This window comes from Schistocerca piceifrons, chromosome 1 (genome assembly GCF_021461385.2).
Source record: "Schistocerca piceifrons isolate TAMUIC-IGC-003096 chromosome 1, iqSchPice1.1, whole genome shotgun sequence".
NCBI lineage: Eukaryota > Metazoa > Arthropoda > Insecta > Orthoptera > Acrididae > Schistocerca > Schistocerca piceifrons.
In genome coordinates this window covers 252,214,949-252,229,707 of record NC_060138.1, presented here as the reverse complement: position 1 = coordinate 252,229,707, position 14,759 = coordinate 252,214,949, and the positions used below count along the sequence as shown (strand labels likewise).

Here is a 14,759-nt window from a genome sequence, read left to right as displayed (position 1 = left end):
TTTTTGTGATGAACCATGCACAAATAATGATGTATCAGTGAAAAAGAAGCACAGAATAAAAACAGCCACCATCTGTGAAATTTGGGCAATGATTTTTGCTTCTTTTTATTTTTTTATTTTACAAGTATTTTTGATGACTGATGCAGGCTTTCACTGCCAAAAATGTGAATTTATGGGACCAAAGTGGTTTTAAATTCTCAGTTCAGCTGAGATCAATATTCATTGTAAAATGTGGATAGCTGTCAAAAGATACTGAGGAAGTGGTAGAATCAGGAACTTGTGACAAGCCGAAGCTTTGTTTCAGTCCACTGGTATGTTGGGATGGAGTAACTGGTAGTACACTATCCATGAAAGCAGAAATCTGGGTTTGAATCCCTTGCAGCATTCAGTTTTAACTTACGATATACAGTAACTGCAGGAAACGATCTACTTAGAGTAAAAAGTTAATTCTCAAACAGACTTCAAATGCTTGCCATCCATGATAGTTGGTAAATTTCTACAGTAAAGTTATATTCTGTACTCTCCTCATTTGTCTACCCTGCACAGAATAATTTGAAGGTTATATTTTAATGTCATGCAGTATAAAATAAACAACTGAAACTCTAAGATGAAGGTCTAACATTGATAGATTGTGAATCTATTTCTGTCTCATCAGTGATAAAGGACATTTGAAACTACTATGTTTTTAGTCATCTACACATTTTCAGAAAAATTAGTGTTTCTTTAATTAGATCAACACATTGAGAAAAAATGCTTAAAGAAAAGGAGAAATGAGATAGGTGGGAAAAAAGAGCAAACTGTGCAGATTACATAAGAACAGTGTTTGTAGATGACTGTATAAAAAGATTTAGTTAACAGAAGACATTTGAACCACAAGAATGATAGGATTATTGTAAAATTTTTGATGAGTTTTGGAAGGCAATTTCCATTAATAATATAAGTTACATATGAAATAAGTGGATATTGTTTAGGTTGTAGTCAAACTATTTGCAATGTATGATTGTTGCTCCACAATAGAATTAAAGTAATGTGATAATTCAGTCTCACATAGATGTTAGTGATTATTGAGGCAATGCAAGTCAGAGATGGGCAAACTTGTCCATCTTTAGGAAATAGTTCACTGGAGATAATTCTTTTTTGGAAACTGTTCATTTTTACTTGTTCATCATTACTTTCTTTATCTAATTTTACATAAATCCCGTGAAAAACATCCTGTACACACAGTTATTACCTCTACATGAAAAATTTATTGTTGATCTAATGCAGACAAGTTGTTTACTTCAATTTCCTTGGCTGACTGTGTTCTCAGAACACATCATATTAACCAGGTAAAGTGACTGGCCAGTGACTGAAAGCCAGGCAGAGAGAGCCCATCATAAGCTGATCAGAAGTAAAAATTTTGCAACCTGTTTATGACCCAGCGTGAACAAACCCAATCACTTATGAGGGAAGATTATAGTCATAGCAAGTACAGTGTTTCAGTATGTTTACAGAAAATGATCTATATTTGTATGGGCATTACTAGCATGAAATAACTGAAAGTAAACTATCACCTGTCAAACCAACATTAGTGCTTTTCTTTAACAATTTGTGGATGTGTAAATTAACTACACATCAAAGTATCATACCATGTGGGAAGTGAAGATTTATTCAGAAAATTAACAGCCTCCAACACAGGAGCTGAGAAACTGCATACTCAGATTAAAAGGTTTGTATCATCAATTTTTTTAAGATGTTTGTGACATAGCATGTCATTGCTTTGAAGACTTTTACAATCAAAAAATATAACCAGTTTCTGATCAGCCATCAGTTATTTGGAAAAGAGAACTTCTGAGGGAGCTCAGGCAACCACTAACAGATAAGAGTGAGACGAATATGAAAATCAACAAATCAGTAAGTTACCAGTGCATATTAATGTACTAAAAAGATAAGCTTTACACACAATATTAAGAAAATGAAAGTTGCCACTCACCATATAGCAGAGAAATATTGAGTCGAAGATTGTGTGTTGTTGTGGTCTTCAGTCCTGAGACTGGTTTGAAGCAGCTCTCCATGCTACTCTATCCTGTGCAAGCTGCTTCATCTTCCAGTACGTACTGCGGCCTACATCCTTCTGAACCTGCTTAGTGTATTCATCTCTTGGTCTCCCTCTACGATTTTTACCCTCCACACTGCCCTCCAGTACTAAATTGGTGATCCCTTGATGCCTCAGAACACGTCCTACCAACTGATCATACTGTGTGGGAAGTGAGATTTATTCAGAAAATTAACAGCCTCCAACACAGGAGCTGAGAAAATGCATACTCAGATTAAAAGGTTTGTATCATCATAGTCTTCTATTCTCTTCTTGTCCAAACTATTTATCATCCATGTTTCACTTCCATACATGGCTACACTCCATACAAATACTTTCAGAAACGACTTCCTGACACTTAAACCTGTACTCGATGTTAACAAATTTCTCTTCTTCTGAAACGCTTTCCTTGCCATTGCCAGTCTACATTTTATATCCTATCTACTTCGACCATCATCAGTTATTTTGCTCCCCAAATAGCAGAACTCCTTTACTACTTTAAGTGTCTCATTTCCTAATCTAATTCCCTCAGCATCACCTGAGTTTATTCGACTACATTCCATTATCCTCATTTTGCTTTTGTATATGTTCATCTTACATCCTCCTTTCAAGACACTGTCCATTCCGATCAACTGCTCTTTCAAATCCTATGCTGTCTCTCACAGAATTACAATGTCGTCAGCGAACCTTAAAGTTTTTACTTCTTCTCCATGGATTTTAACACCTACTCCGAATTTTTCTTTTGTTTCCTTTACTGCTTGCTCAATATATGGATTGAATAACATCGGGGAGAGGCTACACCCCTGTCTCACTCCCTTCCCAACCACTGCTTCTCTTTCATGTCCCTCAGCTCTTATATTTGCCATCTGGTTTCTGTACAAATTGTAAATAGCCTTTTGCTCCCTGTTTTTTACCCCTGCCACCTTCAGAATTTGAAAGAGAGTATTCCAGTCAACATTGTCAAAAGCTTTCTCTAAGTCTACAAGTGCTAGAAATGTAGGTTTCCCTTTTCTAAATCTAGCTTCTAAGATAAGCCGTAGGGTCAGTATTGCCTCACGTGTTCCAACATTTCTACAGAATCCAAACTGATCTTCCCCGAGGTCGGCTTCTACCAGTTTTTCCATTCTTCTGTAAAGAATTCGCATTAGTGTTTTGCAGCCGTGGCTTATTAAACTGATAGTTCGGTAATATTCACATCTATCAACACCTGATTTCTTTGGGATTGGAATTATAATATTCTTCTTGAAGTCTGAGGGTATCTGGCCTGTCTCATACATTTTGCTCACAAGATGGTAGAGATTTGTCAGGACTGGCTCTCCCAAGGCTGTCAGTAGTTCTAATGGAATGTTGTCTACTCCTGGGGCCTTGTTTTGCTTCAGGTCTTTCAGTGCTCTGTCAAACTCTTCACGCAGTATCATATCTCTCATTTCATCTTAATCTACATCCTCTTCCATTTCCATAATATTGCCCTCAAGTAGATCGCCCTTGTATAGACCCTCTATATACTCGTTCCACCTTTCTGCTTTGCCTTCTTTGCTTAGAATTGGGTTTCCATCTGAGCTCTTGATATTCATACAAGTGGTTCTCTTTTCTCCAAAGGTCTCTTTAATTTTCCTGTAGGCAGTATCTATCTTACCTCTAGTGAGATAAGCTTCTACATCCTTACATTTGTCCTCTAGCCATCCCTGCTTAGCCATTTTGCACTTCCTGTCAATCTCATTTTTGAGATGTTTGTATTCCTTTTTGCCTGCTTCATTTACTGCATTTTTATATTTTCTCCTTTCATCAATTAAATTGAATATTTCTTCTGTTACCCAAGGATTTCTACTAGCCCTCTTCTTTTTACCTCTTTGATCCTCTGCTGCCTTCACTACTTCTTCTACTGTATTTCTTTCCCCCATTCTTGTCAGTTGTTCCCTTATGCTCTCCCTGAAACTCTGTACAACCTCTGGTTTAGTCAGTTTATCCAGGTCCCATCTCCTTAAATTCCCACCTTTTTGCAGTTTCTTCAGTTTTAATCTACAGTTCATAACCAATAGATTGTGGTCAGAGTCCACATCTGCCCCTGGAAATGTCTTACAATTTAAAACCTGGTTCCTAAATCTCTGTCTTACGATTAATATAATCTATCTTAAACCTATTAGTATCTCCAGGTTTCTTCTATGTATACAACCTTCTTTTATGATTCTTGAACCAAGTGTTAGCTATGATTAAATTATTCTCTGTGGAAAATTCTACTATGTGGCTTCCTCTTTCATTTCTTACCCCCAGTCCATATTCACCTACTATGTTTCCTTCTCTTTCTTTTCCTACTATCGAATTCCAGTCACCCATGACTATTAAGAAGTCGAAGGTACGCACAATGAAAAGACTGTCACAAATAAGCTTTCGGCCAGCAAGGCCTTCATCAAAAATAGAACGCTTATTTCTAATAAAAAAGGAGTTTCTTTCAACAATTTAATGTGAGTGACAAGTTCTTCAAGACAGATTTTCCACAGTGGCATGTAAATGAGGATGTCAGTGCTCTACACTTAGTTACTAAACCAGATGTTTAAATTATGTGATTGAGATTGGCATCAACTTCATGTAACACTGTAACAAATAATTCACAAAAAAAAGGAAAGGAGGCTAGATATACTTCAGGTTGTACCAGAGTATCCCAATATGGTTCCAGGCCAAAAATGACCCATTAATGAAGAATAACTATTTTTAAATGAAAATGTGATTTACTCATGATATCTGCCTCAGTCACTTAGTAAATGGTAGATTTATATCTTGTGTTATTAAAGTTAATATAACAATGAGTATTAATAACTAAGTTGAAAGTAATACTTATTTAAAGTCAGTACTGCCATTAGACTTTATTATTTTTTTACTTTATTTTATTTTTTATTTGCAGTGTTACATTTACATGATCATGATTTCAGCTTAAAATGCCATTATCAGTTGTTTTAATGTTATACAGTGCCTAAGATGCCATACTTTCATATTTAAAATACACTATTAGACACATTGTCTAAGGTCAATATTTCTGGTAAAATCCTACTGCTATGTTTTATCACTGAGTGTACATCACTGAGTGTACATCACTGAATATACCATCTTGGCTGAATGGCAGTTGGCTAAGTGTCAATTGTCTTGGTCAAAGATATTCCTGCTTGTAACACGAAATTCCTGTTTGTACCAGGAATTTCTTTGAGAAAGACAATTCGACTCTTTGCCAACTGTCCTTCAGTCAAGATGGTATACTCAGTGATAAATTTTAGCAGTAGTATTTTACCAGAAATATTGATCCTTAGACAATGTGTCTAATAGTGTATTTTAAATACAACAGTATGCCATCTTAGGAGCTATACAGCATTAAAACACTTGATAATGGCATTGTAAGCCGAAATCATGATCGTGCCCAAAAAAATAAAATAAAATAAAAACTCTACTGGCGGTACTGACTTTAAAGAAATATATTATGACTGTAGCCCCACATTATGAAAAATTATTGAAAGTAATAGTTTCTTTACTAAAAAGATGCTTTTCAACAATATCTCTTAGATACAAACTAAATACAATTTTATGCCATTCTACAATTTTTCAAATGGAGAAACATTGCTTCCCTTTCTCCTACTGAGTCAAAATCAGGAACAACTCATTTTTTTGTGCAAAGTAATCACACCACAGGTAGCACAAGGAAGCAACCAAACTTGAAAAATAAGAACCTTCCTAAATGTCCTGTTTTATTTTTGGAAGAAATGGGAAAATCATAAGTTTTATGTAAACTTCCTTACACTACAATCTGAAAATGGTTACAAGCTACTTTAAAAACTAGACTTTATATCAAGCAGATGATAGCTAAAAAGAATCTATGAGTAAAAATTATAAAAAAACACTTGCCTTGATGTAGGTATGTGTTCAACAGCTGATCAAAATGATAGAGATAAATAGATTTGATTGTTGCTGCCGGAAAAGAATGTATACATTAGATATAACTTAGTTTTTGTATAAATTATACAGGGTGATTCAAAAAGAATACCACTACTTTAAAAATGTGTATTTAATGAAAGAAACATAATATAACCTTCTGCTATACGTCATTACAAAGAGTATTTAAAAAGGTTTTTTTCACTCAAAAACAAGTTCAGAGATGTTCAATATGGCCCCCTCCAGACACTCGAGCAATATCAACCTGATACTCCAACTCGTTCCACACTCTCTGTAGCATATCAGGCGTAACAGTTTGGATAGCTGCTATTTCTCGTTTCAAATCATCAATGGTGGCTGGGAGAGGTGGCCGAAACACCATATCCTTAACATACCCCCATAAGAAAAAATCTCAGGGGGGTAAGATCAGGGCTTCTTGGAGGCCAGTGATGAAGTGCTCTGTCACGGGCTGCATGGCGGCCGATCCATCGCCTCGGGTAGTTGACGTTCAGATAGTTACGGACAGATAAGTGCCAATGTGGTGGCGCTCCATCCTGCTGAAATATGAATTGTTGTGCTTCTTGTTCGAGCTGAGGGAACAGCCAATTCTCTAACGTCTCCAGATACTGTAGTCCAGTTACAGTAGCACCTTCGAAGAAAGGTGACGCTGACGCCTAGTCAACAGCGCCTCAAGCGAACAAATGTACAACTAAATGAAACTTTATAGCTCCCTTAATTCGCCAACAGATAGTGCTTAGCTCTGCCTTTTGTCGTTGCAGAGTTTTAAATTCCTAAAGTTGTGGTATTCTTTTTGAATCACCCTGTATAATTATAAAAAGTTTAAATGGAACATGGAATGTGTTACTACCCAAAAAAGAAAGAGACTGAGGTGGGAGCAAGACGGGCTACAAGTGTTCGAGGAATGAGATCAGCCGTGCCTGAAGTGAGCAATGAATGACCGTTACTTAGAAGTCATTCCTCGGTCCTTCTCTTCACTTTAGTGAACCATTCCTTTGGATCCATTCATTTATGAACAACCCACCTCTAGTGCAAGTACTTGTCCAACACTTCTTCCTTGGCTTATATATCTGCCCTTACAGAAATTTTTTTGCAAAATTCATAACTTACATATCTCTCTCTCTCTCTCTCTCTCTCTCTCTCTCTCTCTCTCTCTCTCTCTCACACACACACACACACACACACACACACACACACACACACACACACACACGCGCGCACACAAAACAAGTTATCGTGATTCTGTTTTCACCCAATTGAACCGTGAAAAAGTAATTACTAAATTGCATGTGGTCTTTTTTTTTCATAGGTATATTAATTACAGAAGTACCAAGTTCACTTCTTCAAATAGAGCTATGATAATTTCTGCTGCCAGTACTGTAGTTTCCCTCTACAAAATTTGATTAGTAGCTTCAAATAATTGAAGTATTTAGATCTTAAGATTGATTAGTTTGGAATATAAATCTGATTGCTGTCTTTTACAGAAGTTCGTGTTGTTATATAGAACAAATGTGTCAGGCTGATGGTGCACTCCAGCTGAATGCAGCTAAGAGAATCTACTTAAAAGCAGAATAGTGGAGAAAAGTTTAATTTAAAATTAATAATAATCACACTTGGCTACAAGTCTTTGCACAAACACACCAATTGGAATGCACATGTTTGCACAAACACACCAATTGAAATGCACAGGGCATGGCATCCAAGGATGATTCATAAGTTAACTATGGTCCCAGTTCTGATCTAGTTTCTGCCAGAATCTTGAAAGAAATGTGCACATCAAAAACTGAATCAATTTGAAAAACAGGGAATTTAGTTACAAAGATAGTTTACATGTCTTGAGCTTAATGTAAAAATACACTCTTATATGATCAAAATCAACAAAAACTCTGTCCAAACAGGCCTCAGAAGACCCAACCACTGTGTCATCCTCTGACAATAGGCATCACTGGATGCAAATATGGAGGTACATTTGGTCAGCGCCCTACTCTCCTGGCCAGTGTCAGTTTTTGTGACCAGAGCCACTACTTTTCAAACAAGTAGTTCCTCAGTTGTCCTCACAAGGGTAAAATCAACAAAAAGAAAATAACAAAAGATTGAGGTTGATCTGATTCCTCAAAATTTCATTTATGTCATCAAGTGTTTGAAATACCCCCCATTTAGTCTCTACTGGAGCACATCTTTGCAGTTGCTGATGCAATGACTTTTGGATAGACTTCTTCTGTATTACTGTACATGCTTCAACAGCACAATGATGAGCATGGATTTAGTCTTTGAGTTTACTCCACAGAAAGAAGTCTAGAGGTGTCAAATCAGGCAAATGTGCCAACCAACTGATGGTGTCTTCACTTCATATCTGTTTACAATGAAAGAACTATGAGAGTGCTTTCACAGCCAGAAGCAGTGAGCTGAGCACTCATCATGTTGGTACCATGTACATCTATGTATTTAAAATGGTACTCCATCTATGAGACGTGCTAGCACTTCTGTAAGAAATGGTATCTTCTGCTTATAAAGGTTTCTTTAATGAAGTAATGAGCAATCATGTAGTCTCCAATGATCCTGCACCAAACATTCACACTCCACTACCTCTGATGTTCAACCTGTGGTTTCCCAGTGGCCCAATAAAGCATATTTGTTACATTCATCTTTCCATGATTTGCAAAGGTAGCTTCTTTGGTAAGGTGAATTCTTTGTAAAAAGAACCTAATGTCCTGCAGCCACATCAAAACTGAGCTACTGAATTCCATGTCTGTTCTGGACTTGCTCTGGTTAATCTGCTGGTGAAGCGACATGACATGGATGGAACTGTTTGCACACTAAATGTGAACATTGACTTATTCCAGAGGCATTTGCAATTTCTATAGGGTTAACACTTGAATATGACCAATAGGTTTCAGAAGATTGTGATGATTTTAATCATCTTTAGATAACAAGGATGTTGGACATTTTGTTCACTCCACTCATTACAGGCTTTCCACTTGTGCTCCAATAACAGTTTTGCATATCTGCTGACTTACCATTCTTGTTGACACTTTCTGTTGGGATACCTTTGTGCATACAATTTACTATGCTCTTTGCATTCCTTCTGCATTATCCATAACAAAGTTGCATATCTAATTCCCTTTGGTTTGTGATTGATATTTACTTTTTTAAACTAATTATCACCTACCATGCATGATTAACACAGACAGAAGAAAAGCTAAATCAGCTGTGTGCCCCTTTTATTCTCATATCATGGCAGTGCAACACTCTGTTTTCTCTTCATCTGAGATGACATATTTCCTTATTTGGGTATGAAATTGCAAACTTTCAAATGTGTTGGTCTCATCTTTTGTGATGGTATGCAACTCTCACTGGGTTCAACAGCTTGTGGTAGTAAACAGCATTGATTGTGCATTGCTCGTGCAAAAAATCAATGAGTGAACTGCCTGCCAGTCAGGGAAATCTGGTTACAGTCAAGTCTTGGTTTTTACTGTGGCTGTCTTCCCTTTCATCCACATAATGTCTTGTTTTGGCTTTATAGTGTAGTGGAGGCCCATATTTCATCACAGATAATGATCTGACTCAAAAATGCATTCACTTCTTTTGCAGACCTTGCTGTAAGCATCTGACAGGGCTCCAAACGTCTCAACACAAGACCTGCAACCAAACGACAAGGGACCCATCTGGCACAAACTTACAGAACTTTGTGGTTTTTTACTTATTTTCATTTTCTTGTTGTTGGCTGCAGTTTGCCATGTCTAGGGGTAGTTTCTTGAGGGTGAAATGTTTCAACTTTGCGAGTTCCAAATCACTAGATAAATAATAAGTAAGCCTGTTGCATTATCTTTGTTTGCACTTTTTTTTATTGTGTCACAGTCTTCTATATCACACTGACTTTACAATCCCCACTACGATAAAACAGAAAATTTCATTATTATTGCCAAAAATAAAAGCACATCCAATTCCATCACAGGCAAGCCCACCACACTAACTTGTCCTGTGGTACTAACAATATTCCAGAGAGTTCACGGAACCAGAGAGTTCACGGAACCAGAGAGTTCACGGAACCAGAGAGTTCACGGAACCAGAGAGATTACAAACTTTCTTGACAAAAGAAGAATCATCACCAAGTTATATCATTATTTTGTAAATCACTCTAGAAATAATAACTGGCATCAGATTGCGGAATTTTAAGTATACCACATATTTTGTAGCTTCAAATATTACTAAAAGAAGAGTAATTTGAACTGTACATACAGAGTTAGTACATATCAATCACAACAAATTAATTTCTTTTTATATATTTTAGCCAGACATATAATGCATCACATACAAAATCAAATGAAATTCATTTATCTAAACAGCTGAGATAATGTTCACCTGTACAAGATACAAAAATATTCCTGGTATCGGCTATTTCTGTTAAAGAAAGGTAATGTTAGTTGAGTGTGTCCCACTACACCTTGTGTATATCAAAAGAGGCTATATATTGTTTAGTGAGGAGTTTCTTAAAATTCATCTGGATGAAATCCAAATTTAATATATCGGTATCGGACAATGTCTGAGGTGGACAGCTTGAAAGTAGTTATTATGTGAGAAGACTTTTGTCCCTCTGTCATTAACCAGCTGTAGTTTTTATCTAAATCATTTCACTAAGTGTTTACGCACCTTAACTGATTTCGCACACCACCATTAGCTCCCTAAATACAAGAGAAGTTAAAATGGTGTTACCTGAATAGCACCAAATCAGTTTTAATGTTGTGTAGGTTTCATTTCTAGTGGGAAATAACTCTTTCTCCTGCTATGTGACTACAGAGACTGGAGAAGCAAACTTTGCAAATTAAGAGCAACTGTTATTTTTCAAAATTAACATAAATGACTCGAATGTTTAGTGTCTGAGAGCAAAAGTTTTATGTTCTACTAATTTCTTAATAATTTAATTAATAGCTTGTAACTCTGTTAACTGCTTGTTGTCCCACTCATAAGTTTTGTAACTTTCATATTTATGACATATGTTCCAGAAACATTTCAGAACGTTGAAAAGTAAATAACTTTGAGTATGAAGATATGCAACAAACATTAGATAAAATTATTGCAAATGGACAATCGACTTTTTTAGAAAAATTAGCCAGTCATATTCTTTAAAGTTGGGGTTTACTTTTGGAGTTGTGATGTTTATCACTTGATCATTTGCAGCACCATCTCCCCCACTCTCTCACCGAAGAAACGCAACTAAAGAACTGGGTTTAGAGAAGGATGTGCTCCTATAATTTCCCCCTTACATAAACTGTTATCTATGAACTTTGGCAAATGCTGTGACAAAATATGTAATTGTATGATTGTACACTGATGTATTTCTAAGAAATAATTTCTTATTAAAGACTTTGTTATGTACAGACATAAATGTTTTGAATATTTTATTAACTAAACAATAATTTCTTTGTTTTTAGTTGTGTGAATATGCTACAGAATGGGCCAAAACTTTGGCAAAAGAAGATAAATTTTGTCATCGCCCAGATGGAAAATATGGGGAAAATATCTTTTGCGTGTGGTCCTCAGATGCTGGAAAAAATGTTACAGCACGAGATGCCTGTCAGAAGTGGTACAAAGAAGTAAAAGATTTTACGTTTGGAGTTGAGCCAAGAATGCTGAAATCAGGTATATTATAAAAGGACCTCTATATTCACCCTTGATGAAAATAAAGATTCATTAAATTATTGTATTCAATTAAGTACTGATTAAGCAACATAATACTCATAATTTGCACTTTCTGTGGATAGCTTGTCTTCAGTTCATTGATTTTCTTTCTTTCCCTTATAAAGTGCCTTATTATCTAGGAATTAAAAGGCATCATGGTTGAATTTTGAATATTTTTGTTTGCCTGGTTTCTCCAAGGTTTCAGTAAATCATGGTCATTACAGATACGGTAAAAATTATATATGTTTATGCTAATTATACTGACAGCTATAAGGGTAAGTCAATTATTATCTGCAAAGTAATTATAAAATTTTATTGTAATCAAATAGGAAACTTACAAGAACATCATTTTTTGGCATAGTCTCCTTGCATTTCAACGCACTTGGTCCATCATTGAGCTTCCTGATGCCCTCATAAAAGAGGGTTCTCGGTTGAGCTGCGAGCTAGGAATGCACCACTTCTTTCACTGCTTGGTCCGAGGCAAATCAGTGGCCCCTTAATGCCTGTTTGAGTGGACCAAGCAAGTGATGGTCAGTAATGATCCTGTCTAAGAAGTTGTCCCCTTTGTTACCATAGCAGTCCAAATGTTTTTTGCAGGTGTCCAAGTACGTTTGTTTATTCAATTGTGTGAGTTGTTTTGGGATCCATCTTGCATGAACTATACGAAGTCTGTCATGGATGATTTTGTGGTCAGAACCATGACAATGTGTTGCTTCATCAGTAGTTAATTGTCTGTCTAAGAGAATCATTTCACATGACTGCTCAATGGTTTCTTCATTTGAAGTGGTAAACAGTCGTCCGGCTCCTTCATTGTGCGTCACACTGGTGCGATCATTTCGGAATTTTTCACTCCATTCATAGACACTTTGTTGTGGCAAAACACTGTTCCCATGCTGTACCGAAAATCTTTGATGAATTTCAGCCCCTGATGTGCCCTCCAACCACAAAAAACAGATCACTAAACGTTGCTCTTCTTTGGTGCAAATAGACAGTGGAGCAGCCATTATTAAGAGCATGGCAGTGATAATGAAACTAACCTAGCAGCTTGAAAATTGCAAAGATATAACAACAAATAAACAAAGCATGCGTCATCAAAGTAAGATGACATTACTACCAAAATAAACAAAAATATAACTAAATTGCTGATAATAATTGACTTAGCCTCGTATTTTAAAAGGTGGTGTACTGTACTTGTAAGATCCTTGTATGAACTAAATGATGCCTAAGTCATTATTTTTCTGCACACTTTTTGAGACAAATTAATTATGCTAATCGCGATTGATACTTTTTTGATACCTAGCTTTAGAAAGTTGTAAGGTTTGAAACCAGTTATTGTTTGAGATTTCTGTTGAGGTTTTCAACATCTGGAACCAAATATTGTTCTCTCCACTGTACTAGCAATGTGTGTCAATTTCCTAATTGATAAGACGAGGGTCATTCCAAAAGTAATGCTTCCTATTTTTATTCATGGAAACTACAGGAGATAAATATAGGGGTGGTGGCAAGGGGGGGGGGGCTATGGGGGCTATAGCTCCCTCCCCCCCCCCCCCCTGCCTCCCAATGGAGTATCATATTACACTGGATAAAATAACTTCAGAAATCAGCGAATATATTACTTCAACAGATCAATCATTTTTTTAAATAATTATGTGGCAATATAGGTTGCAATGTATTTCAAACACATTTTAACAAAAGATTAAGAATGGCAAATAGCTTACTATCTAAACCCCCACATTTTATTTACTCAGGCTTGTCTGACATTTGGCATTATCCCCAATAAATATTATTTAACTTAAAATTTATGTCTTATTATTTATTAATATATAATGGATGTATATTAATGTACAAGAAAGCTAAATATGCCTACCAACATTTAAACTTCCTACCCCAGACAAAAACTACGAAATTGCCAGACATCTGGGTCAGATCATATTATTTTCCTGGGCACACACATTTTGTAGACACGTTTTTAACCTGAACCCCAAAACAGTTACCAAAAACTACTTTAAGCAACACCAAATTTTAGCAATTTGTTGGTGGAGGATCCCAATTCCTTTTGTTAAGTGATATTCCATTCCCCCAACCCCCCTCCCCGGTCATTAGCCCACCCCTCCTTGACCAACTTCTAGAATCGCCCCTGGATACATAAATCATACACAGCGCAGCTAAATAGAGCCATATTTCATAATTTTTCCACGTAGTCACCACCATTCATTATGTACGTTTGCCAACGATGAACCAGAGCCTGCAAGCCGTACTTATAAAATTCAGAACTAGCAGAGGCTAACCACTTTTTCAACCACATCTCAGCCTTGAAAATGTTTGCCATGTAGTCCATCTTTCAGAAGCCCAAAGAGATGGAATTCTGAAGGCGCTAAATCAAGACTGTGCAGTGGATGTTGTAAGAAATTCCAGCCAAATTTTGCAATGATTTGCATGGTCACAAAACTGGTGTGGGTCCTGGCATTATCACGCTGCATGTGCAAGCTGGTCTTCCTCTCTGGCCTTACCCTGGAAATTCAGAATTTCAGCTTAGTCAGTGTCATCTTATAACGTGCTGAACTGACAGTTTTCCAGGCTCCAGGACATCCAAAAGAACCACACCCTGGCTATCCCAGAACACTGTGCACATCAATTTGCCTGCAGATGGCTGTGTCTGAATTTCTTCTTTGATGGAGAATTCTCATGTCACCACTCCATGAACAGTCTGTTGGATTCTGGCTTGTAGTGGTGACACCCTTCTCATCTCCAGTGACAATGCTATTCAGAAAATTGTCACCTTCAGCTTGATATTGGTCCAGCAGGTCCTGACAAATTTCCATTTGAGGAGTTTTTTGTTCTTCCATAAGCATTCGTGGAACCCAACTCGCACAAACTTTGCAATAACCAAGATGTTGCAACATTATTTCCAAGGCATTACACCCAACATTCAGCTTTGCACAGAATTCTCTGGTTGTTGTCGGCCAATCAGCGTGGATGAGTTGATCAAGATGCTCTTCACTGCAAGGGATGACAGCTGTTCAGGGTTGATTGTGCCATGGCGGCTTGTCATGCACACCCTTTTCACCACCTT

General features: G+C 36.8%; 1 protein-coding gene across 4 annotated transcripts in view; it reads left to right on the top strand.

Annotated features, from left to right (window-relative positions):
- The window catches only part of LOC124792827 (protein PRY1-like), a 542,115-nt gene that overhangs the window by 506,858 nt on the left and 20,498 nt on the right, over window positions 1-14,759 (top strand). For all 4 annotated transcript variants that reach the window (XM_047257973.1, XM_047257971.1, XM_047257972.1 and 1 more), the window contains one exon: window positions 11,440-11,647. In XM_047257973.1, coding sequence (XP_047113929.1) covers window positions 11,440-11,647 — 208 coding nt within the window. The remainder of the gene's footprint in view (window positions 1-11,439; window positions 11,648-14,759) is intronic.